General features: G+C 37.5%; 1 protein-coding gene across 1 annotated transcript in view; it reads right to left on the bottom strand.

Annotated features, from left to right (window-relative positions):
- LOC124798338 (cleavage stimulation factor subunit 1) overlaps positions 1-27,918 on the bottom strand; it is a 196,455-nt gene that overhangs the window by 62,129 nt on the left and 106,408 nt on the right. The window contains exon 6 of the mRNA XM_047261693.1: positions 9,617-9,780. Within this exon, the coding sequence (XP_047117649.1) occupies positions 9,617-9,780 (164 nt within the window). The remainder of the gene's footprint in view (positions 1-9,616; positions 9,781-27,918) is intronic.

Raw genomic sequence — 27,918 nt, 5'->3', positions numbered from 1 at the left:
ACTTCTCGCGCAAACTTTCGGATATGACCGCAAGCTCCTGGCCATGTACAAGGCAGTAAAATATTTCTGACTACAAACAACAGCAATGGCATTCACAATCTACACAGATCACAAGCCACTAATCTATGCAACAACTACTCTCCTCACCAGTACCACCATCTGGAACTTATAAGCCGATTTAGCACAGACAGAAATACATTTCCAGCATTGCAATGTGGTGACCAACTACTTTCATGTGTCAGCAGAGTGTCACGACCAACAGACCTTTTAGAACTGGCCAAGGTTCCAGACCTTCATCAATAATATCTCTTTGGCAATGAGGTTACAACTAATCAATGTTCCTGGAGTAAGATGCTTAATTGCATTGTGACGTCGACAGGGAAGATCATGACCATCCTTACTGACTGTATTTTGGTGGCAAGTCTTTGACAGTTTCCACAATCTGTGCCAGCCTGGAGCCCACTCAACTTTTCACCTTGTGTAATGTTTCGTCTGGCCAGGGATGGAGAGAGATTTCTAAGAGTGGACATGGATATTAGTCCAATGTCAACAGTGTAGAGTGCCCCACCACATGCACCCACCAGTTGGTGATTTTCCAGTTCAAATCGCATTTGTTCGCATAGCTGGTAAAGTTCTTCAGATATGTACATCACTCGACTACCATCTACCACCCCATCAGTAGTAAAATATTTGAAAGATGGTACTGTTCCCTGAAGGTGGCATTAATGTGCCATGGAATGTCCTGGACTTCTGCTCTTTCGGTAGTCTTCCTGGGCCTATGAATGACATATAAGCAGTACCTTGACACTCCACTGTGGAACTGGTCTATGGTGAACCACTGCATCTTCCTGGAGAATTTGGCCAGATCTCTACCATCAACAATACTAGATCAACAGGAATTCCATCTGCAATTAAGATACCATGTCATTCAAAATGTCATCCTCCACAGCTTCCAGATATGGTATATTGACCACTTATGTGCCCCGCAACTTAGGAAGCTGCCCACATGCGATGCTACAAACGGACACAACTACAACCTCCATACACTGGCCTATACTGTATTCTATGAAGAACCAATATTTTCCAGGAAGACCTACCATGCACAGCATCCTCCATTATCAGCGCCACAATCTCCACCTCAGGGGCAACAACCTACCAACAACAGGAAATTTGGCATTGCTGGTTTGGGACTAAGTGGAATTTACCACATAATTCAACAGCTGGAGCTATCAGCTGTGTAACACACTGATGAGCCTACCCCCAAGTGTAAGTATGTCCCCACTAGTTATATTCTTGTTGGGTATGCAGTTGGACCTTGTAATTATCTAGACGACATATTTCTGTGGTCCATCTGTCTACCATCAAGGGGAAACATTGTCAGCAAAAATCTCAAAAAGTTCTTGGACAATTTCCATCAAATTTTTACTTGACCTGTAATAAACATCTGGATGCACAATAGCTACATATGTTTTTAATATATATAATATATAAATATACAGGGTGAGTAACATAAGACATAACACATCTTTCATTTCGTTAATAGTTCCAACATCAAACCGAGTTTTTCGGCAGATTATAGTACATACTTCTGTTATTTGATAAAGTATCTTAACTCCTGCACCAATCAAGTATGATTTTTTAGAGTGATATATTTTCTATACACCATCAAAAGTGCTTGAAAAAGACAAGTTCAGTGACACAATGTTTATTAATTTTGAGGTTTTGCTTTGCAAAAGAATCTGAAAAAGATCCTAAAATTAAAAGGCAAGTTGACCTGCATCATCTGTTGCACTGAAAACACACTCATGCAAGGCTACATGTCACATAAAGCATTTCAACTGTTTACTTGTCTGCAAGGCAGAAGTAGCAAGAACTATGTCATCTACTGGAAGGTCATTTCTGCTTCACCATTCCTTGCATGCAGATATGTACACCAATGAGGAGAAGTTATGCATGCTACTTTTACACAGTGAATGTCAAATAAATGCAGTTGAAATGGTATGGCTGTACAGGGATATTTATCCTGATCGTCACTGTCAATTGCGTCAGGCACCTGCACACGTTATTAGGTCACTAATGCATACAGGTAGTAGCTTCAACATCAAGCAGAGAACAAGGAAGAAGACTGCAACTGACAGCACATGAAGAAGCTGTTCTGGCTACAACACTTATCAGTCTGCACAGTGGCACAAGACCTACTGTCAAGGAATGTGGATCAGCCAGACAAGTGTCATTCGCACCTTGCATCAACATAACTTTCACCCCTTGCCATTTGTCACTATATCAGGCATGCAAATGATGTGATTTCGAAAGTCATACAGAATTTTCTGTTTACTCCGCAGCACATGAGAGATGACACTGTACTTTTCCAATGTGCATTCTTTATGGATGAAACAATGTTTACAAACCACAATAATGTTAAATCAACTGTGGAGCATAGACGTATGATGTGGCCTTATATGAAATTTCATTGTGGGACCTTACTGCACCCCAGGGGTGTTAAATGGAAATATGTATGCACACTTTCTCATGAACATTCTACCTGTTGTTCTTGAAGAGGTATCACAGGACAAGAGATAGTGTTTGTGGTTCCAACGTAGCGGCTACCCAGCCCACTCTTCCTGTGTCGCAAAGCAAATACTGACTGAAAAGTTTCCTGAACACTGGATAGGACAAACTGCTGCAGTATGCTGGCCAGTCAGGTCCCCTATTTGATTCCTACTGATTTCCTTCTATGGGGAGCACTAAAAGACACAGTCTATCCATGAAGCTCCCACTATGCCAGGCGATACACGCCGTTGAATAGCCACAGCGTACAATGGCATATCATCCAATGTACTTTTATCTGTTCACCTATCTCTCGTATGGTGATTGCAACTATGCCCTGCAGTTGATGGTAAACAATTTAAGCACACGCGTAAGTTGAACGTAAAACTACGTTTTATTAAGAAAAGTTTTCTTTTGTTGGTGTCATGTCATCAGTTATTCTGAATCAAATGTTTAGGTTATGTAAAGCATATTCCTTCTAATTATAGTTCTGAGTAGTATCTATAGATATATTTGTCTGGCTGCAGGTGTTTTACTTTCAAGAAGCATTCAGTCATCTCCATGCACAGACAGATCAGTTGCTTATCTAAGAAAGTTAATTCAGTAGTATCGCTATTTTTTTCTGTGAAAGGGCTGTTTACCATTATCAAGTATGAACAACCAACATTACTGTTCTGCCTTTGAAAAATAAGCAGCAACAAGGAGGATTTACATGGAAAACTGCCTGATGAAACTATAGTAGTTCCCACAAAACCATGGAACATACATACATTTGAAATAATTCTCCTAATCTCCATCTGATGTGCCAGAAGTTAGCATATGCTGCAGTTCCATACACAAAAATCATACATGACCCCCTATCTATATCATATAGAAGATGAGTTTTTATCGTAGTAGTATAGGACCATATTGCTGTGTATAACGATGGAGCCTGGCATGAGAGCTCTGCTTGGCAGTGTTTACACTGCAATAGCTGCCTCTGGCAATGTTGCTTTCCAATTTTTGTACTTTTCTCTGATGCTTTTGCAAAGGTTTCAACATTGATATTAACAAGTGCTAGATCAGTCTAACTGTCTTCCCAAGAGCTACTGAATCCACTTATGAAAAGTAACCCTACTTGCTTCAATATCTAGGCTGATACCGGAGTCAAGAGCATTATCCCTACAAAACATTGTGTGTCCCTCAGTAAACTATCAGTTTCGGAAAACCTCGTTTTGATATCTGGAACCTTTTGTGAAATAAAAGGAGTGTTACATCTCTTCACACACACACACACACACACACACACACACACACACACAGTTAGTGAATACCTCGAAAAGTTCTTGACCAATTTACTTCAAATTTTTCCGCATTATAAACATTCAGACTGACATTATTCATTTTTTAAACAGTAATGTATAAGTTTTCTGTTAAAACTGACAGCGAGGAGAATGCTGTGCTGTGAAAATGTGTGGTTCTTTTTACTTTCTCACAGTTAGTTTTACCTATGATAGCATCACATTTAAACCATTAGACAAATTGTTTCTCTCATATATATTATTTCTCTGTACAGATAATTTTAAATATAAATTGTATGCACAACAATTTGCTGTTTATTTTCATTCTCGCAGCCAGTATTAACAGAAAAAAGGAAAGATTTAGTTGTGGCTTATCTGATTTTGGCTAGAATACTACTATGAAATTTGAACTCTCTGAAACTTTATAATCCTACCCATTCGCAGATTAAAATTTGTGAAATACTGTCACTCAAGCTACAATCCTCACAGATCCATCTGCTAGAGAGATCTCTCTCATACCCCATATATTAATAATCTCACTGACTTTACCCATTTATTTTACACAACTTCAATTCTCAATCAAGGTTTCATTTGCAATAACAATCAACAAGGTTCAAGGTGTGAGAGATGGGGAAAGAGGAGGTGGTGGAGGAGGAAATGGACAGAGAGAGGGGGAAGGAGGAGATGGAAGAGGGAGAGGGAAGACAAAATGGAGAGGGTAAGGTGAGAGGAAATTAAGAGCATGGTGGAAGTAGGAAATGGAAGGAGCAGGGGAGGCAGAGATGGACAGGGAGAGGGGGAGAAGGTGATGGACAGAGAGAGGGGGAGAGCGAGGAGTAGGAGATGGACGCAGAGATAGGGGAAATGAAATGATCACATGAAATTTTTCGCCAGGAGAACTGGTCTTGGGTCGTTTGGCTGCTAGTGCAAGTCATTTTTATTTTATCCCACTCTGTTGACTTTCACTTAGATGATGAATGAAATAATTATTAGGGCAACACAACAACACCCAATCTCTGAGCAGATAAAATCTCCAATCTGGCCGGGGACTGAACGTGGTTCCTCCCTGCATGACAGTCAGTCGCACTGTTCACTCAGCTACAGAAGCAGACATAGAGGGGGCAGAATGAGATTAGGACATGTATCAAATTCACATACATGTTTAGCAACTGCAAAGCATTATTGGGTTTGCTAGTGTCATATACACCAGGATTCCCAATCTTTCCTAATGTATAAGCTTTGTCACTATTTATAATATTGTCTGTCAGTCTAATTTCAATGGATTCGAAACATTTGTATCTTATCGTATAATATTCTATGTCCCTCAATAAGGGAGTGCTCTGCCATTGCAAATTTATCAGACTGCAACCATCGTGCATGACAACGGTGCCCAATGCATGTCTTGTTAAAGGTACATATAGTTTGGCTAATATACATTTTCCCACACTGGCAAGGGATCTGGTAAATGTCAGACTTCCTCAATCCTACATCACTGGTTAGCAAACCAGGATGCTCTAATCTTGGCTGATGGATGAAATACATTTCTGATGCTATTTCATTTTAAAATCTGTCCTATTTCTGAAGACACGCCACTTGCATATGGTAGGAAGGCCACTGACCTACATGCATTTTCTGCTGGTTCTGGCTGGGGTCCAACTCAAAGGCATGATGGATATGTTTGTCTGTGTAGTCATTCTGCTTGAATACGAGCACAGGGTGTTCCAGCTCCAGTGTCAAGCTTTCTGTGTCTGAGACCTGATTCCTCTTTTCCAATGTTCACAGGACCCCTCACATTGCCACAGTGGATGACAACTCGTATGGCACACATGCATCATTTTCTGATAAACACTGTGTCCCATAGTCCCACTGGCCTTACATTTAGATACAGAAGTTTTCTACCCCATTTGACCTCCACTGTGAAACTTAATGCTAGGATGAAACCAATTAAAATGATACAGGGTATGGTTTAGTGTGTCTATTCCATGACGGCACCCGCAAAAGACAAGATTAGCAGAAAGCGTTCTCACCTGAAGAGACTGCGGAAATATTGTGTCTAGATGATTCCATTATCCAGCTGCAGACTTGATGTGAATATAATCATTTAATACACCAGGAAAATCTATATATGTCTCTGCTATCAACAGCGGGGATACTTATCACAGCATGGGGGTGTCAAATGCATCACTCCAGCATCCGCTCTCTCACAATATGAAGAAGATTGGAGGCTTAAACTGGTTCTCTCAATGACAGAAGTAGGCCAGCTAGGTGTTATGGAACTTCAGATGTTTGAACAGAGGACAAGCAATAAAGTATGACAGATTACAGTTCTTGACTTTAACATGGTCAGCCCCATTACAGCCTATTTATTGACACCTGCCCTGCAAGATATATTGTAGACGTATGGTAAGTGGCTTTACTCAGTGGAGCCCACTCTACAAGTACCCCGTAGTATTTGGCACAGGCTGTGGTACGTATATGAATGATGCACTGTTACTCAATCTGCATGACCATTATAACAATGACAATTCAACTGATGATTTTTGAAATATACTCTCTCAAGATGGAAAGTTTATTTATAATAAGTAATGTACATTTCTCTGTTAGTTTTAAGTTCAACCAATATTAAACATAATTTTATACCCTTAAAACCATATTGTCAATCGTTGGCAATTTTTCCATCCCCTGCATTCTTCAAACAATTAGTCCACGAGAAAAAATGAACTTGATTTATTTTCTAAGAAATTTAATGCAGTTTAATTTTGTATTGGGATTTGTGTTTGCTAGAGGCCATGATTCTTGAGTTATTCCCAGAAAACATGTGAAAGTTATCTTTAAATTCTTCCTCACACCCCATGCTCACCTCCACACCAGCTAGGAAGTTTATTATGTTATTCATGGCACTCCCTCTTATCATCGTATAAAAATTTGTGGCTGCACAAATTATTTCCTCTATTTTTGCTTTGTTGACTGGACTAAAGCTTCATTTATGTAATCATGAATTTTTTAAATGGAATACAGGTCTACTGTTCACAATTCCTGAAAATTTCTTTAACTTTTGGCAAAAATCCTGAGTTAGGGCACTTTAAATAACATGCTGCATTCCTGTACCAGATAGTCATATAAACTACCAGCTGGAAGGGCAAACATGAAATACCACTCTAAAACTCCCAGACTGTTAGGTCAACAATTTTTTCATTCAATGTGACACATTTTTCAGGATGGTATTTTTTTTCTTAATTTGAGTAATGTAGCCATGCCATCAAAGTGCACATACACTTAACTTTCAATCTGTCTCCATTTTTCTCTCCTTCACTTCAAGATACTGGCTCACTCTCAGTATAAATTAACATTCACTGAACCACTGGGGCAACATAATATACAAGATCTGTTCAAAAATTCCCAAACTTTGTCCACAAAATTTTTCTATGCTTACCTTTTACTTACTGTGCATAGTATCCATCAAAATACTCTCCTCCACAATTGATACACCACTCCTAACACCATTTCCACATCCGGAAGCAGTCTTGGTACGCCTCTTGCTGGATGTCTGCAAATTTTCTTTTGTCTCATCTATCATTGCAAATCTTCATCTTTTCAATGGAATTTAAATAAATGTCAGACGGGGCCAGGTCTGGAGAGTACGGAGGATGAGGCAACACAGAGATTTAGTTTTTAGTGCAATAGTCACGCACCAATAGGGATGCTGGAGCGGGTGCGTTATTGTGTTGCAAGGCCCGCGAGTTGTCTCGTCACATTTCAGGCCATTTCCTTCTCACATTTTCTCGCAGGTGTTACAACACGTCCCAATAGTACCATCGATTAACAGTTTGTTCCTGTGGCATAAATTCATGATGACTAATCCATCAAAGCCAAAGAAAACTACCAGCATGGCTTTGACTTTTGACCTGACCTGATGAGCTTTTTATGGTCTTGGAGAATGTTTCTGGACCCGTGAACCTTAGTCTCAACATCATAACCATAGAGTCATGTCTCACCACCAGTCATGATTCTCTTAAGGACCATCTCATTCTCATTTGCGTGATCCAAAAACTCTTCACAGACTGTGAGGCGAAGGTCTTCCTGGTCTTAACTCATGAGTCATGGGATGAACTTGGCGGCAACACGATGCATTCCGAGATGCTGTGTCAGGATTTCATGACGTAATCCAACTGAAATGTTACATTCCTCCACAATCTCTCGGACAATCAGTCTTCAATTGGCAAGCAGTATTTCACTAATGTTCCTGACACGAGCATTATTGGTAGACACGGAAAGGCACCCTGACCAAGGGTCATCTTTAACTTCCATCCAGCCATTTGTAAACCATGTGCAGCATTTGTAACACCAAGTACAGCTTGAACACTCATCGCCATAGAGTTTCTGCATCATTTGGTGCATCTGTGGTACAGGTTTTCTCGAGTTTCTTCCAAAATTTAACACAGAAGCGTTGCTCCTCTAACTCTGAACAGACCTTGTACAAACTCAGTTTTTTCACGCCAGCCAACATGATTTAATTACTCGTTCATTTATTCTTCTGGCTTTTCAGGTTTAATATATGATAAACCTACTTTTAATATCTCCATCTTGTCCCCAGCCTGTCCACTGATCTCCTCCCTGAAGTTTATAATATAAGGTTTGTACTGCAATTTGATCTTCACTGAGCACTGAGAAAGTTCTTTCCATTTGTTTTTATTCTAGGCAACTTTCTGTCATATTTCTGATATTTTCAATTGCCCAGTTCTTTCTTTCTCAGAGTACAACATTTTGCTCCATACAACAAGGTGTTAACTGCTACTACTTTATAAGGGACAATTCTCTTATGAAAACTATAATACATGAGACTTGATTGCTGGCTAGTGCTTATGCCCAAGAGAAAATGTCAGTACTGCCAGCAAACACAAATAAAAGTACATACACTATATGCACTTTGGGAACTAATAGATCTTTTTTCAGGGAGGAGAGAGGTTGGGGTTGTTGGGTTGTTTTGGGAAGAAGACCAGACAGCTAGGTCATCGGTCTCATCGGATTAGGGAAGGATGGGAAAGGATGGGAAAGGAAGTCAGCCGTGGAAATTTACCTGGAGCGATTTAGGAAAATCACAGAAAACCTAAATCAGGATGGCTGGATGCGGGATTGAACCGTCATCCTCCCGAATACGAGTCCAGGGAGGAGAGAAAGGGAAGGTTAAAATGGTAGTGTGGGTCACTCAAACCCTAGGATGAAATGGATCCATTTGCTCTGAAATAAAAGATAGACAAATATGAAAAAGGGGGGAGGGCAGGTAGAGGTATCAGGGAGAGTTAGAGGTCAAAGTAGTAAATTTCTTTTCATGGAAAATGACATAGAGAGAGGTACTAGCCGGTATCTAATACCTGCAGTGCCATTCTTTTTTGAGAGACTCTTGACATTGGCATACCTTAATACATCTACAAAATTACACAGAACTGATGCTGAAATAGACATGTGGCTCACTCACTGAGTCATCAAACGCAACAATTTTTACATTTCGTCAATTGCTTCTTCCTGGATTTACCATTAGTTAATCTTTTCATCAGTCTGAAATCTTCTAATCTCTATGCATGATGCAATTCCTCCTATTCACTGCATGTTCTCCAACTCTAAAATGTCCCTTCTCCAAAAGACAAGATGTTACAAACATATTCAATCTCTTTCATATGTACTCAATCTCCGCATTACAGGCACATCACTATGTCACAGATGCATCTAAAATTGCAAAATACAGAAGACCAGCCAAGAAAATTTAAATAAATGATCAACCCATAACTAACCTGATTGATGTGACGCCAGATCCAGTATGTTGATGTGATGGCACTGAACACACAAAGCACTGTGATGTGTGGACATCATACAGACGAACAACTGGATGGTTTGTTCCAACCAGAATGTAGTCACCTGTTGGGTGAAATGAAAGGCACCGCACCTGTTCAGCATCCTGCAGAAAATATACCGACAATCATGAAATCAAGATTGGGAGAATACTTTGGAAATGTGGTTTCCAATTTATACTGATCTCTCCAACAAAATTAAAAGGTCTATTACATTGTTTGGAAGACAATCTAGGGCTTCAAAAATCGGCTGTAAACCACATACCATGCAAATGTGGTATGTCATATGTTAGATAGACTATAAGAATTGCTGAAAGAAGATGCAAAGAACACAAGTATTACACCCAAATGAAACAGCCAACTACATTAGTTGCCATCAAACATTGCTTCATCTGTAAGCATGAAATGAAATTTGAAGATACGAGCAATGTGGTGCAGGTGAATCATTTCTGGGACAGTGTAATAAAGAAAGCAACTGAGATTAGAGTTGTACAAAATTTAATAAACAAAGACAGACATTTCAGCTTATATTAAGCTTGGGATCCGACACTTAGGTTCTCAAATCACACAGAAATACATTGCAGTGCTCTCTCTCTGCCAGCAGAGAAGTGCATATTAAGACATTTTTTCGTAAAGAGATTGCCTTACTTACAACTTTTTGAAGTGCTTTGAGAATTGATGTACAATCCATAGAGTTTCAGCGTATGTGTAGAGACGAACAAGGTGTGTTTATTTATTATTCTGTGCTTTTAGTGACTGTGATTATTGTTAAGGACGAATGAAGAAATGAGATTAGATTTTTAAGTAATTCACATGTTGGACTTGCTAGAAGCAAGACATGTTCATAAATTATGTGGTTGTTAAACCAACACTATTTTAAATGTGTTTAAATCGAGTCTAGTGCCAGACGAATCGGTTGACTTGCAAACATTCGAATATTTACATGAGAAATAGTGAATTTGTTCTTCGTGGAAGTTGAAATAAACCACGACTAAACTAAAAGTATTCTGCGAGTATCCACTAATTTCATGAGTAGAGAGAGAGAGAGAGAGAGAGAGAGAGAGAGAGAGAGAGAGTCTGATAAATTCCCTTAACCAGCAGTATTCTTCGGAGAAGAAGTTTTTGGAGATTGACATAGCCAGAAATCCGGAGAAGAAAAATGATGTGAGTGTGGTGTGAACTTTGCAATCCAACTTCACATCGATTCTTGTCGCCTAAAGCGTTAGATTTTATTTACATTTTTGGTATAGCCTTCTGTTAGTTTTGAATTTCTGCTGATTAAGGCACAAGGAAGTACATGCAATGGTGGCATACAGTGTGTGCTGCTCACAGTTTGGATACCAACGCAAGTTAACAACTGACAAAGACGAAAAAGAAAGTTGTTGACATTTCCTGTAAAAGTAAAATGATAATTTGGATACTCACTAAGCAGCGGCAGGAGTGTGCACACACACACACACACACACACACACACACACACACACACACACACAATTATATACCAAATTATGCTATGATGAACTCCAGTACACATTACATCCATTCTTACATGTTTTTGCACTATCAAAACTAAGGTCCCACATTCTGTTTCTTGAAACCTGTTTGTCCCTTGGACTTACTCCCAAAGGCCTAATATCGAAAGGCCCTGTTTCTGTATGTAACCCTACTCTACACCAGACTCTTTTACTGTTTCAAATACAGCAAAGGCCTTTATAAATGTCTGCCTGTGTCTGTGTATATGTGGATGGATATGTGTGTGTGTGTGCGCGAGTGTATACCTGTCCTTTTTTCCCCCTAAGGTAAGTCCTTCCGCTCCCGGGATTGGAATGACTCCTTACTCTCTCCCTTAAAACCCACATCCTTTCGTCTTTCCCTCTCCTTCCCTCTTTCCTGAAGAAGCAACCGTTGGTTGCGAAAGCTTGAATTTTGTGTGTATGTTTGTGTTTGTTTGCGTGTCTATCAACATGCCAGCGCTTTTGTTTGGTAAGTTACATCATCTTTGTTTTTAGACATATTTTTCCCACGTGGAATGTTTCCCTCTATTATATTCAAACTTACATACAGGTAAACAAAGTTATTAAAAGTATCATTGACTGGTTTTCTGCGAATGGTCTCACCCACAATTTTAGAAAGACAAAACATATTCAGTTCTGCACATCTAGAAGCACCACACCAATGATAATCCAATAATAAGTGTAACCCATGGTGAGGAAACAACATATAGGGTGGAAACTTCAAAATTCTTGAGGGTACATATTGATAAGAATTTAAATTGGAAAAAAAAAATTTAAAAAAAAATTTGGAACTCCTAAAACAACTTAGTTTCGCCACATTTGCGCTTAGAAACATTGCATATCTTAGGAAGAGAGAAATGAGTAAGTTGGCATATTTTGAATACTTTCATTCAATGTCACATGGAATAATATTCTGCGGTAGCTCATCTTTTAGAAAGTAAATCTTCACTGTGCAAAAACGTGCTGTAACAGTAATATGTGGTGCTCATCCGTGATCATCTTGTGACATCTGTATATGGAGTTGGGCATTCTGACTACTGCTTCACAGTATATTTATTCCCTCATGAAGTTTGTTATGAATAATCCACAACAGTTCAACAAGAACAGTTAGGCACAAAATTACAATACCAGAAGGAAAAATGACATTCATTACTCCACATTAGGGTTGTCTTTAGCACAAAAAGGGGTGCACAATGCTGCAACAAAAATTTGATTACTTACCCAGTTATATAAAATCTGGTAACAAATTGAAACAATTTTTTCCTGACAACTCATTCTATTCTGTATAAGAATTTCTATTATTCTAATGTGTAAAAAGTGGTGGGTAGGAAATACTAACTCAAATCTGTACATATTTTTTCTACATATATAAAAACTTACAAACATTCATTTCAGCACTTTGTTCATACTTTAGGATAGTGAAATTTTTGGTGATCTGCGGACTTGTGTGTTGAAAGGCCATCTAGTCACTGTTATGCAGCAGCTGATGGCTCAACAAGTGGAGAGTCAAAAGCATATGGAGGATCTCTGACTAGGGTACTGCTGCAGCACACTGTTGATGCTTCTCCATTCCTGTCATACAAGAACAATTCAGAAGACCTGGACCCATATGAAAAACAGCTGAGGCAGCACTTTACAGTATTTAAAGTAAAAGATGATGATACTGTTAAATCTCTTTTCTTATCATGGATTCCACCAAAAACTTACTGGTTACTGTGCAAGCTGGCCCCTCTGACAGAAACTGATAAACTGACTTTCAAAGCACTTTGCTCTTTATTAGGTGCTCACTACCAAAGACATTGCCATTTGATTTCTGCTTGCCCTGAGTTTTATCAATGTCGCAAGCAACTGAGTCAATCACACTGAATTTGGGGCAGTTGAACTCCAGGGGCTAAGACACCGGTGCAAGGTTTTCATGCCAACCACCAAAGAATCTTATGCAGTGATCACGATCAGAAACATGATCATCGGCACCCAACAAAGAATTTCAGGTGAAGGCTTTAAATTTCTTACTTTAGACAGTGTCTTGAAAGTAGGATATAAAAATGAACATCAACAAAAGCAAAAAGAGGATAATGGAATGTAGTTGAATTAAATCGGGTGATGCTGAGGGAATTAGATTAGGAAATGAGACACTTAAAGTAGTAAAGGAGTTTTGCTATTTGGGGAGCAAAATAACTGATGATGGTCAAAGTAGAGAAGATATAAAATGTAGACTGGCAATGGCAAGGAAACCGTTTCTGAAGAATAGAAATTTGTTAACATCTAGTATAGATTTAAGTGTCAGGAAGTCGTTTCTGAAAGTATTTGTGTGGAGTGTAGCCATGTATGGAAGTGAAACATGGATGATAAATAGTTTGCATGAGAAGAGAATAGAAGTTCTTGAAATGTGGTGCTTCAGAAGAATGCTGAGGATTAGATGGGTAGATCACATAACTAATGAGGAGGTATTGAACAGAACTGGGGAGAAGAGGAGTTTGTGGCACAACTTGACTAGAAAGAAGGGATCAGTTGATATGGCATATTCTGAAGCATCAAGGGAATAGCAATTTAGTATTGGAGGGCAGCGTGGAGGGTAAAAATCGTAGAGGGAGACCAAGAGATGAATACACTAAGCAGATTCAGAAGGATGTAGGTTGCAGTAGGTATTGGGAGATGAAGAGGCTTGCACAGGATAGAGAAGCATGGAGAGCTGCATCAAACCAGTCTCAGGACTGAAGACCACAACAACAACAACAACAACAACAAAAACAACTTTAGACAAGGTGTTGTGTTTAGCACAGTCCTATGAAGTCCCACGACCGGTGGGCTGGCACTCACATTCATGGACATACATTGCCACAGTAAACAGTGAGTACAGAAACATTGAAAATCTGACAGCCAGCGATGACACTGGGACAATACACAAACAACAGCATGCACATTCCTCCATGTGTAAACAAAGGGTCTCACATCACTCAATTGCGACAGCTTATCCATCCCGCCTGGACTGTTTTTCAGAAGCATGCTAGAGGTGACTGTCTATTCTGGTGGGTGTGTTGCACTAAATGCACAAGACAGTGTCACCTCATATCTGTCTGTCGGATGGCCATTCCCATTTCACAATCGCAAGATCAAATAGACATTACTGATATATGTTCCAGACCATCCATTTGTAATGGATCTGGGAGATGTGTTATTTTTTACCGGATTTGTCAATACCAAATTGTAAATGTTTTCTTATATTTTTTGTCAGAATGTTTTATTATAATTTGCCTTATTATATGTTAATTTACTTATATTTTTGAGAGTGAAAGCATATTGATTACTATTAGTAAATGTGTCGAAGAATATCAAAGAGACTGATTACAAGTGGAAGCTTGTGTGCTGTGTAAAATGTCTTTGACGCTGGAGTCGTCTTTGACTGTACTCAGTCGGCAGTTGACTCTTGGTGTGTGTTGACAGTAGAACAATGTGCAGGTCGCCGTCATAAATAATTTTGAATTATGTTACTATTTTTTTTATATAAACTATAAGAAGAAACTACATTCGAAGAAATGGTATTTGAAGCACCAAAAACGAGGCAAACACATTGAACCAGGTCATTTCTGCAGCCGACAAAGATGCATTGTGGAATCATACTTCCACTAGACAACTGAAGCCAAGACCAATATCGCCTAGTAAACATCTAATGGAAAAGGTATTGCCACGAAATATGCCAAATTTAAGTAAATAAAAAATAGTGAGCATATTTCAACTTTGTGTCTCAGCCGGGATACAACATTTCAACTGGGGACTGTAGCCGGGATATTGTGTTCACGAGATCTTCAACAGTGCTACGAGGAAGAAAATTTTTGTGTGTTAATACCAGTTTTTTCAGAATGAGTGTTACAGTATTTGTGTTCATCGGGAAGTAAAAGTTTTGGAGAAGAAATGTTTCGGCAAAAAATGTAGTTCACAACAGAAGAAGTAATTTCAAGAATTTTGGTCAACAATCACATGGATGGAAAACGTGGATTTGCAACAGTAGAAGAGTGTTCCAGATAAGTCACGAAACCCTCGTATTTCGTTAAAACAATATTTTTATCTTGTTTTGTATTGTTGTGTATAAATTTTTTTCCTTCACAATGACTTATGAGACTTTCGAGAGTATTGTGCCTAAAGTAGAAAATAGTAATTTGATAGACTTCGAAAATCAGGACAGGTCAAATGAAACAGAAACAACCGAGCAATTTGATTTAAAAAGTTTTCTTGTAAATTTCATGAAAGAAATTAAACTATCAGTTGACGACAATAAGACTTACTGGGATGAAAAAATTGATAACATTTTGTTGCAAGTCCAAACAGTCAATACCCAAGTGAGTGATCTTTCGAACAGAGTTGGCAGTGTTGAGGAAAAAATTGAATCTGTGGAAGCAAAAGTAAATGAAACTGATGCTAAACTGAGTGACGAAATTAATACTGTAAAAAATGAGTTACTGGTAGATAGGGAAAGAAATTTAATTGATTTTAATGAGATAAAAGGGGAAATTAAAAATTTGGATGAGAATACAAAAGTTTTAGTAAAAAATGTACAACAAGAAACTGACAATCGTTTGGTTACTCTAGAAAAAAAAGTAGAGTGCAATGATTTAGAAAACAAAAAATCTGTCAAAGAACTTAGCAAAAAAATTGAAAGTTTTGACATTGAATTTCAAAGCAAAAATCACAATGTCAACACATGCAATCTTGTATCTAAGATTCCAGTGAAGCACTTTTTGGTAGATGGACCCTTACATCCCGTTGATTTTATACAGTATTGTAAGGATTGTTTTTTACCTCACTCACCAGATGAAATAAAAATTAAATTTGTGAAAAAATTCTTGGAAGGGGAAGCTTTGACTTGGGCAAACCAGATTGTAACTTTGGGGATGACCTTTTCAGAATTCGAATCAAAATTTCTGGAAAATTTTTGGGATGATCTTAAACAAACTAGAATCAAAAGTGCATTTTTGAATGGGAGAAACTATAGAGAATCAGATGGGAGCATGAAACGATTTTGCAAAAGTGAACTTCAAAAACTTATTCATTTAACAAAACCTTTGGATGACTTGATCAAAATTGATACCTTAAAGAGAAGATTGCCATCAGCAATGCAGTTGAGTTTAGTTCATTGTCCTGATAATAATGTAGAGCAGTTTCTCAATTATATTGAAAAGTTGGATAGGGTAACAACAAGAAAACACAGTGGATTTACTCAGAAAGGTAATGGTCAAAATTGGGAAATGACAACTTTCAAAAAAAGGGAACAAAACAATTATCATGGTGTCAGTCAAAATTCACGGGGATATAACAATTTTCAAAAGAAGGACCATAATTTTCATCTAAAACAAGAACAACATTTTTGCGGAAATAATCAACAAAATAGAGAACACTTTAGGGATCAAAATCACAGAAATTTTGCTAGAGATCAGTACAATAGAAACTACCAACAATCAGGTAATGTTTGGCATAGGAATGGGAACAGAAATGTTGATCAGAGACATTGGCAGAACCACAATCAGCAGTTCAAGCAGGAACCAGTTGTAATTCAGGAAATAAAAAATGAGTAGACGCCCCCTTGAAGGTCCGCAAGGTTGAGGCAGAAGGTGAGCACGATGAAAGGACCAATGGATGTGACTATCGTAAACCCAAACATGACAGTTCCAAACCTAAGCTATCACATGAGGTCATTAGTTGTTACTTATTGAAGAAATTTCAAGAGGAAAATAATGATGATATTGATAAAGATAAAACTTTCAGTACACAAGAACATACAGTAGATAAAAGTAATTGTGATTCATTTAATTTGACAGAGTTTTACACTTGGGCAGAAAAGAACAACACTTTGTCAGATGATGTAATTTGTAGTAGTTCAGAAACGTGTGTGAATGAAAGAGAGAATGCATGATGTGAGAATGAAAATATTGGTGAAAGGGATCTGGTAACTTTAGAAAGGAAAAATTATATTTTGGGGAATAATTTGAATGTGTATGACCTGAATCCCCTCCATGAACCATGGACCTTGCCGTTGGTGGGGAGGCTTGCGTGCCTCAGTGATACAGATAGCCGTACCGTAGGTACAACCACAACGGAGGGGTATCTGTTGAGAGGCCAGACAAACGTATGGTTCCTGAAGAGGGGCAGCAGCCTTTTCAGTAGTTGCAAGGGCAGCAGTCTGGATGATTGACTGATCTGGCCTTGTAACAATAACCAAAACGGCCTTGCTGTGCTGGTACTGCGAACGGCTGAAAGCAAGGGGAAACTACGGCCGTAATTTTTCCCGAGGGCATGCAGCTTTACTGTATGATTAAATGATGATGGCGTCCTCTTGGGTAAAATATTCAGGAGGTAAAATAGTCCCCTATTCGGATCTCCGGGCGGGGACTATTCAAGAAGATGTCATTATCAGGAGAAAGAAAACTGGCGTTCTACGGATCAGAGCGTGGAATGTCAGATCCCTTAATCTGGCAGGTAGGTTAGAAAATTTAAAAAGGGAAATGGATAGGTTAAAGTTAGATATAGTGGGAATTAGTGAAGTTCGGTGGCAGGAGGAACAAGACTTCTGGTCAGGTAACTACAGGGTTATAAATACAAAATCAAATAGGAGTAGTGCAGGAGGAGGTTTAATAATGAATACGAAAATAGGAATGCGGGTAAGCTACTACAAACAGCATAGTGAACGCATTATTGTGGCCAAGATAGATACGAAGCCCACACCTACTTCAGTAGTACAAGTTTATATGCCAACTAGCTCTGCAGATGACGAAGAAATTGAAGAAATGTATGATGAAATAAAAGAAATTATTCAGATAGTGAAGGGAGATGAAAATTTTATAGTCATGGGTGACTTGAATTCGAGTGTAGGAAAAGGGAGAGAAGGAAACGTAGTAGGTGGATATGGATTGGGGAGAAGGAATGAAAGAGGAAGCCGCCTGGTAGAATTTTGCACAGAGCACAACTTAATCATAGCTAACACTTGGTTTAAGAATCATGAAAGAAGGTTGTATACATGGAAGAATCCTGGAGATACTAAAAGGTATCAGATAGATTATATAATGGTAAGACAGAGATTTAGGAACCAGGTTTCAAATTGTAAGACATTTCCAGGGGCAGATGTGGACTCTGACCACAATCTATTGGTTATGACCTGTATATTAAAACTGAAGAAACTGCAAAAAGGTGAGAATTTAAGGAGTTGGGACCTGGATAAACTGAAAGAACCAGGGGTTGTACAGAGTAGCAGGGAGAGCATAAGGGAGCAATTTACAGGAGTGGGGGAAAGAAATACAGTAGAAGAAGAATGGGTAGCTTTGAGGGATGAAGTAGTGAAGGCAGCAGAGGATAAAGTAGGTAAAAAGACGAGGGCTAGTAGAAATCCTTGGGTAACACAAGAAATATTTAATTTAATTGATGAAAGGAGAAAATATAAAAATGCAATAAATGAAGCAGGCAAAACGGAATACAAACGTCTCAAAAATGAGATCGACAGGAAGTGCAAAATGGCTAAGCAGGGATGGCTAGAGGACAAATGTAAGGATGTAGAGGCTTATCTCACTAGGGGTAAGATAGATACTGCCTACAGGAAAATTAAAGAGACCTTTGGAGACAAGAGCACCACTTGTATGAACATCAAGAGCTCAGATGGAAACCCAGTACTAAGCAAAGAAGGGAAAGCAGAAAGGTGGAAGGAGTATATAGAGGATCTATAGAACGGCGATGTTCTTGAGAACAATATTATGGAAATGGAAGAGAATGTAGATGAAGATGAAATAAGATATATGATACTGCATGAAGAGTTTGACAGAGCACTGAAAGACCTAAGTCGAAACAAGGCCCCAGTAATAGACAACATTTCATTAGAACTACTGACAGCCTTGGCAGAGCCAGGCCTAACAAAACTCTACCATCTAGTGAGCAAGATGTATAAGAAATACCCTCAGACTTCAAGAAGAATATAATAATTCCAATGCCAAAGAAAGTAGGTGTTGACAGATGTGAAAGATTAAGGAAAGGCAAACCTACGTTTCTAGCATTTGTAGACTTAGAGAAAGCTTTTAACAATGTTGACTGGAATACTCTCTTTCAAATTCTAAAGGTGGCAGGGGTAAAATACAGGGAGCGAAAGGCTATTTACAATTTGTACAGAAGCCAGATAGCAGTTATAAGAGTCGAGGGGCATGAAAAGGAAGCAGTGGTTGGGAAGGGAGTGAGACAGGGTTGTAGCCTCTCCCCGATGTTATTCAATCTGTATATTGAGCAAGCAGTAAAGGAAACAAAAGAAAAATTCGGAGTAGGTATTAAAATCCATGGAGAAGAAATAAAAACTTTGAGGTTCACCGGTGACATTGTAATTCTGTCAGAGACAGCAAAGGACTTGGAAGAGCAGTTGAATGGAATGGACAGTGTCTTGAGAGGAGTATATAAGATGAACATCAACAAAAGCAAAACGAGGATAATGGAATGTAGTAGAATTAAGTCGGGTGATGCTGAGGGAATTAGATTAGGAAATGAGACACTTAAAGTTGTAAAGGAGTTTTGCTATTTGGGGAGCAAAATAACTCGTGATGGTCGAAGTAGAGAGGATATAAAATGTAGACTGGCAATGGCAAGGAAAGCGTTTCTGAAGAAGAGAAATTTGTTAACATCGAGTATAGATTTAAGTGTCAGGGAGTCTTTTCTGAATGTATTTGTGTGGAGTGTAGCCATGTATGGAAGTGAAACATGGACGATAAATAGTTTGGACAAGAAGAGAATAGAAGCTTTCGAAATGTGGTGCTACAGAAGAATGCTGAAGATTAGATGGGTAGATCACATAACTAATGAGGAAGTATTGAATAGGATTGGGGAGAAGAGACGTTTGTGGTACAACTTGACCAGAAGAAGGGATCGGTTGGTAGGACATGTTCTGAGGCATCAAGGGATCACCAATTTAGTATTGGAGGGCAGCATGGAGGGTAAAAATTGTAGAGGGAGGCCAAGAGATGAATACACTAAGCAGATTCAGAAGGATGTAGGCTGCAGTAGGTACTGGGAGATGAAGAAACTTGCACAGGATAGAGTAGCATGGAGAGCTGCATCAAACCAGTCTCAGAACTGAAGACCACAACAACAACATGACCTGGATATGTATAACGATAATTATGTTGATGATAAAGTTGATAATGATGGTAATGGTATTGATGATGATCTTGAGAAGAGGTGTTTCATTAGTTTAAATAGGGAGTTGGGTATAGACATGGTTGAAAATGGATTAAATAGTGAGAATATTATAGAAATTCCCAGGGATGTTACCAGGATGAATAAGGCTCACAAGCTGGATGTATGTGAAAGTGTGAATTTTGATGTTGTTAGTAAAGAATCTGACTACACAAATAAAGATGACACGTATATAACTTCTAGCCTAAGTGAAACTTTTACAGATACTAATGACACACACACATTTCTTATGAATATATGGCTGAAAACTATTTCTTTTGACAAAACTTTAGAAAGATGCTCATTAATGTATGTGACACTGTATGTCCTGAGTGGTGGAAAAAGACGAGATATTTTATTTTTGAAAAGCTGAAGGATAAGTACTTCAATAGTATACAATGTGATTTGGATGAAAATTCTTGGCTATTTGAGATAATAGAGAGTACTAATGACAATTTTGTATCTTGTGTAAATTTTATAACTGTGACAAATAATGCATATAATGGTATACCATATGATTCTGATAAGTATAGGTTTGGGGAAATTGAAAGTTATTTATTACATGTGGATACAGGTTCTGAGAAAAGTGATCAATTTTGCAGTCCTTATATAGAAGTTCAAATTGGATCATGGATTGGTAAATGTTTAATTGATACAGGAAGTGAGATCTCGGGAATATCTGAAAGGTTAAGCAAGAAGTTGAAAGCGGGGAAAGATTATGTTGAAATGCCAGTTGTTGGGGTAAAGATAAAAGGTGCTACTGGGAAGAGCAGTAAATTGGTAAAAAGCCAGGCTTTAGTGACATTTATAATTGAAGGCAAATTGTTCACACATGGATGTTTTGCAAATCAGGAATTTAATGAGGATTTTCTTCTGGGTATGAATTGGATAATAAAAGTAAATACAGCATTTGATTGAGTTGGAAGAAAACTTTTGATAGAAACGAGTGAAAGGGAATACATTCAGACAAATTTTGTGAACACACTTGGTGATCAGAGTAATGGAAATTTTGACAGTATCAGTTTATTAAAAGAAAATAGATTGGAGAATATTGAAACTCATAGATTTGATACTGATGAAGTTGAATTTGGGAATTTAGTAAATTTGAAAATTTCAGAAACATAACTGATGGGGTAAAGGGTTATCAGTGTGAGCTTCAGGTAAAACCTCATGAACCATTTTTCATAAAACCATACAGTATTGCAATATCAAAAAGACCTGCTGTTGAGAAAGAGCTGAAACCGATGGAAGGATGTAATATAATAGAAAGGAGTATCAGTGCATATAATAATCCTGTAGTAGTAGTTTCGAAAAAAGATGGTGGAGTAAGATTGATTTTGGACTCTAGACACTTAACAAAATTTTGTTCAGACAGACAGACCATCCCGAAAATATTGATGAGTTACTCTATAAATTTACAGATATAAAATACATGTCAAGTTTGGATCTAACTTCGGGTTTTCATCAGGTACCACTTTCGGTTAATTCTAGGAAATATACTGCTTTCTTGTACAATGGTAAGAGTTACCAATATTGTGTTGTGCCATTTGGGTTAAATTCTTCTGTTTCCGAATTTATAAGAGCTTTGGATCATGTACTGGGGCAAGAACTTGCATCTAAGCTGAAAATTTATGTAGATGACATTTTGGTTACGGGGCAAAATTGGGAGGAACATTTTTCGATTTTGAAGTCAGTTTGTGAAAAACTTAGGAAAGGGGGGATGACATTGAAATGAGAGAAATGTAAATTTGCAGTTTCTGAATTAAAATTTTTGGGTCATGTTGTCACAGACAAGGGAATTTGGCAGATCCAGAAAAAATTAAAGCAATTTCAGAAATTCCTATTCCTAAGACTAAAAAACAATTAAAGTCGTTCTTTGGGTTATACAGTTATTACCAAAAACATATAAGTGATCAGAGTCTGAATGCTCCATGTTTAAGTCAGTTACTTAAGAAAAACACTGTTTGGGTTTGGGATAAAAGTTGTCAGGAAGAGTTTGATGAAATTAAGCAAGAGTTGAGGAAGCAACACTTATTACACAGACCTGATTTTAATTTACCATTTTGTTTGAACACTGATAGCAGTAATTGTGGGCTTGGAGCAGAGTTATTTCAAGAAAGAGTAGAGAATGGAGTTAAGATACATTGTACCACAGCATTTGCAAGCAGAATGTTGCTCAAGCATGAGAAAAATTATAGTCACAGAGAAGGAACTTTTGGCAATTCATTGGGCTTTTACAAAATTTAGAATTTACCTTATTGCACATAAAACCATAGTATTTTCGGATCACAAAGCTTTGAGTTACTTACAAGAGTGCAAATTATACCACAGTAGATTGACCAGATGGGCAATTTTTCTGCAACAGTTTGACTTTGAAATCAAATGTAGTAGCTGATTCACTTTCAAGGTTACCAATTGGGGGAGAAAAGGAGATTTTTGAACAAGAGGAGGAAAAGCAATTTAAAATTAGATACTTGAAAGGGGTGGAAAATGAGAAAACAATTAGAGCTATGTGTAACAAAATTAAAAAAAAATCAAAATTTGGATCAGAGTTGGAAATTAATCAAAGAATGTTTAGGCAAGAAGGGGTATGAGAAACTTGATAAATTTTACAAATTACATAAGGGGATTTTATTTCGGAGAACAGATGTAGATTCTGATAATTGGAAACTGTGTTGGCCAGACGCAGATGCTGATAAGCTGATCATTTACATACATGAAAGTTTTGGTCATTGTGGGATACAGAAGTGCATTCAAAAGATACAAGAAAATGTTTATTTTTACAATATTGGAAAGAAAGTAAGAAAAGAATTGGCAACCTGTGACAAATGTCAGAGAGTTAAAGTGAGCAATCAAAGATGTGGTGGAAAGATGCAAAACATTATTCCGGAAAAACCTTTAGATCTTATCGCAGTGGACTTATATGGAATGTTACCAAAGAGTAAAGGTGGTCACTGTTACATATTTGTTATGGTAGATGTATTTTCAAAATTAATTAAACTATATCCAGTGAAAAAAGCTACTAGCCATGAAATTATAATAAAAATTGAAAGAGATTATTTTGCACAGGTGGGTAAACCAAAAGCTATATTATCAGATAATGGTTCACAGTTCACCTCTAAAATTTGGAAAAAGTTTATTGAAAGATCAAAATTGAAGCATATACTTATATCTGTTTATTCTCCGTCCACCAATCCTGCAGAAAGATATATGAGGGAAATTGGGAGACTTTGTAGAACCTATTGTAGCCATAAACATCCAACCTGGTTTGAGCATATTCGAAATTTTGAAGATATTATGAATAGCCTACAACATAGTTCCACAGGATTTTCACCGTATGAGATTATGTTTAATGTTAGAACTCCAAATCTTATATCAGAAGTTATTGAATTTCCTAAATGTACATCTGTAACTATGCAAGAGAGAGAAGATATTGTCAGGGAAACTATGAGGAAACAAGGGGAAAAGAGGAATAAAAGACATAACAATAGGGTAAAATTAACCACTTTCAAAATTGGGGATCTTGTTCTGGTCAAATCTCATGAAAAATCAAAAATGTTAACTTCAGAAATTAAAAAATTCTTTGATATCTATATTGGGCCTTTTGAAGTCATAGAAAATCCACGCCCTAATGCTTATCGTTTGGTGTACCCTAAGTCAAAGAAATTATTTGGTCTCAGGAATGTTGTCTCTTTGAAACTGTATAAACAGAAATCATAATTTCAAAAATTTAAATAACCTATTATCATCTAAAACAAAAGTCCTCCACTGGAATATGCTTGCTGGAACAAAAAATTATCTGTACAACCAAGTATGTATATCTGCATGTATAAATTAATAATTTGAAGTCACATGTTAATTGAAACTGATGAAAAAACACTGTTGTAACAAAGAATGAGAGAAAGATTTATTTTTACTTTTTTACAAAAAAAAAAAAAGTCTCCCTAGTGAGCATTTCTGAATTTTTCTAATTTTTGGAAGCTAAGTCTTCCCTGTGGGTGAAGGCATGCATGTGAGAACATGCATGCAAAGGTATAAGTTTCAAAACCAATTTTAGATAAAGCCTCATGATATATGAGCAATTTATTGTTGTTTATACTGATGTTGTGGGGAGCGAAAGTACTCTTCACAAGAATGTGACTTGTAGTAATATTGTAGTAGAGAGGCAAGTGTACATAAATAATTGCAAAAAATTTAGATAATACTGATGTATCTTTAGCTGTACTAAAAGAGGAAAATCATAAGGAAAAAAAAAACATGAGTAAAAATTTTTTTTAAAAAATCAGAAGTAAAAAAAAAGAAGAAAAAAAAAACACTACACTATATATGTCCAGTATCATTTTTACTGTACAATATGTAAGCATAATGAAATTAACATTAATATGAAAAAAAATTTTAATCTTACTCTAGGAAATGAGTTTTACCTTTCTATTATTTTCAATCTGTATGCTGTATGTTAGAATATTTCTCATGTATGTATTATACCATGCATATTTGTCATGTCAAATAATTTCTTTACTTGAATTTTTTGTGTATGAGATTGATGGGGAAGGATCATTGCAACAACAGCCAGTAACAAGTCCACAGATTCAAAGAGTCCAAATTTGGAAGAGGTTATCAGACTGCATCATTAATGTACTAATTGTGTAATACAGATCCATTACTGAGAGTGGTCGGGATTTTGTTGTATATGTTCATAACAACAAAAGCCCTGGGGAGCAGTTGTAATGGATCTGGGAGATGTGTTATTTTTCACCGGATTTGTCGATACCAAATTGTAAATGTTTTCTTATATTTTTTGTCAGAATTTTTTATTATAATTTGCCTTATTATATGTTAATTTACTTATATTTTTGAGAGTGAAAGCATATTGATTACTATTCGTAAATGTGTCGAAGAATATCAAAGAGACTGATTACAAGTGGAAGCTTGTGTGCTGTGTAAAATGTCTTTGACGCTGGAGTCGTCTTTGACTGTACTCAGTCGGCAGTTAACTCTTAGTGTGTGTTGACGGTAGAACAATGTGCAGGTCGTCGTCATAAATAATTTTGAATTATGTTACTATTTTTTTATATAAACTATAAGAAGAAACTACATTCAAAGAAATGGTATTTGAAGCACCAAAAATGAGGCAAACACATTGAACCAGGTCATTTCTGCAGCCGACAAAGATGCATTGTGGAATCATACTTCCACTAGACAACTGAAGCCAAGACCAATATCACCTTGTAAACATCTAATGGAAAAGGTACTGCCACGAAATATGCCAAATTTAAGTAAATAAAAAATAGTGAGCATATTTCAACTTTGTGTCTCAGCCGGGATACCATATTTCACATTCATAAAAGATCCTATGATAAACTACTCATTTCACTATGGGTGATTGGCAAAACAGTAAATTTTCAAGTCGATATAGGTCCTGCCACAAATCTCATCAATTTTCAAACATTTTTACAATTAGGGACAAGCAGGCTAACTCCATCAGTCTGATGGTTGGTTAGTTATAACAAGCAAAGTATTCCATTGAAAGGTCAATTTAGCATGGAAGCCATTTACAAAAATGTGACAAGGGAAATAACTTTCTTAGTTGTACATCATGATGATACCAAGAATCTTTTCAGTCTGGACGCATTAGCAACTTCTTTATTTTCCATCAATGAACAGTCTCCAAGAATGCTCCTTATCAACAACTGGACGTGCTCTGCACTGAGTTACCCAACATTTTTTCTTTTGGACTGGGAAAAGAGAAAAATTTTGAAGCTCACATTTTGCCGTAACCTATGGTATTGGCCTCAATTTTTCGATTTTATTGCCCCCAGTCAGTTCCACTGGTACTTCGTGGCCAGGTCAAGGATGAATTAAGACAGGTCGCAAAGATTGAATGTGATAGAACCTACCTCACTGAGTCAGTGGGTAATTTCTTGAGCTATTGTCAGGAAACCATCCAACAAACTCAGACTTTGTGGGGACTCTAAGGTCATGGTGAATGTTAACACTTTCAACACTGCTCTCTTTACACCCGGCACTTGGCTGTGAACTGGCATATTTAATGGATGTTTGAAATTAGGTTGCAATGAACAGAAAAATGATAGGAATATGGTTCTTGCATCGTTTAAAAGGAAAAAGTAAGAGCATTACATGAATGTGAGTTTATTTTACAATATAAAATACAAATGGGTGTTATAATTAAAAAAAAAGAAAACACAGAAATATAGTGGATAAAAAAGTTTTACATGGTCTCTCTCCTGAGTAATTCCATTATTACAGTATCTAAATTTAAAACAAAATATCACTGGACTGTCTCACTGCAGGTACCTGTAAACTAGAGTATTTTAATAATTCAGATGTAGTTAGCTTTTCTGTGAAAATCCTGGAAACACTGTGGGACGCAAACTCCAACGCCACAGTCCTTGCACCACCATCTACTTTCCTTCCTGATGCTCTTACCCGTCTCTTTCTTCCCCCTGTCTGAACATACTTTGCAATACCTAGTAGTATTCACCTTGTTTGCAGTGGGTGGGACCTTCTCTGGAAAGTGCCTTGCAAATGCCCTCTCAATTTGTGAGGATGAAGCGGCTTGTTGCTGAAAAATATTTCCGCCCTTCTCAGCCAATTTCTTCCCCACTCTGTGAATAAAGTCCACTAGGGATACATTCTTCCTAGTGTTCTCTTTATATAAAATAAAGCTGTTGACAGTTGACACGATAAACAAGTGGAAAAACAGCTTTTACCACCACCTCAAAGTTTTCGGGCAAACGGATAATAGCTGGAGAACTGATCTGCTCTGTCAACCCCAGCTTTATTCTTATTGTAATCAATGATAACATCTGGTTGTACAATTTGTGCTATTCCACCTTTGTCCTAACTTGAAAACTAGTGCTGGTAGACTTATGTTTTGTGGAAAGACAAAAAACATCTCGTTTTGACTTCCACTTCACTGCCAAGAGAAGAGCTTTATTTTCTCACAACATGTCCAAAAGAGATGGATTGGTGTAGTACCTATCGATATAAATGCAATGTCTTTTGCCAAAGTACTGTGTACACAACCTCTTTACAAGGCCCTGGATACTATTGTCAACACTGCCTGCAGAACCTGTATATACATCACAGTTTAGCATATAAGCAGCTGATGAATCACAGAGAGCATACAAGTTTATTCCATACTTATTGGGTTTGTTTTTCATGTATACTCTGAAGCTTGTTCTACCATGAAAGGGACACATTGCCTCATCTATTGTCAGATTCATGCCTGGACGAAAACTAATTTTGCTTTCATTCACAAAGAAATCAAACAAAGGCCTCACTTTGTGAAGTGGTTCGTGCTTTTCTTCACCTCTGCTAATGAACGTAGCATTGTCATTGAAGTGTAACACCGACAATCTAGCGCAAAATCGATAGCGACTCAACAATTTACTCGCAAATTCTGTCTGCGGAAACAGGTCTGTTGACCAATAATCACTGATTTTCGGCAATTTGACGACGCACATATGCAAAATAATACTAAGAGACCAGTAAATCTCTTTCAGTTTTACTGCA

This window comes from Schistocerca piceifrons, chromosome 5 (assembly GCF_021461385.2).
Source record: "Schistocerca piceifrons isolate TAMUIC-IGC-003096 chromosome 5, iqSchPice1.1, whole genome shotgun sequence".
Classification (NCBI taxonomy): Eukaryota; Metazoa; Arthropoda; class Insecta; order Orthoptera; family Acrididae; genus Schistocerca; species Schistocerca piceifrons.
This window is presented reverse-complemented; position numbering and strand designations above follow the sequence as displayed.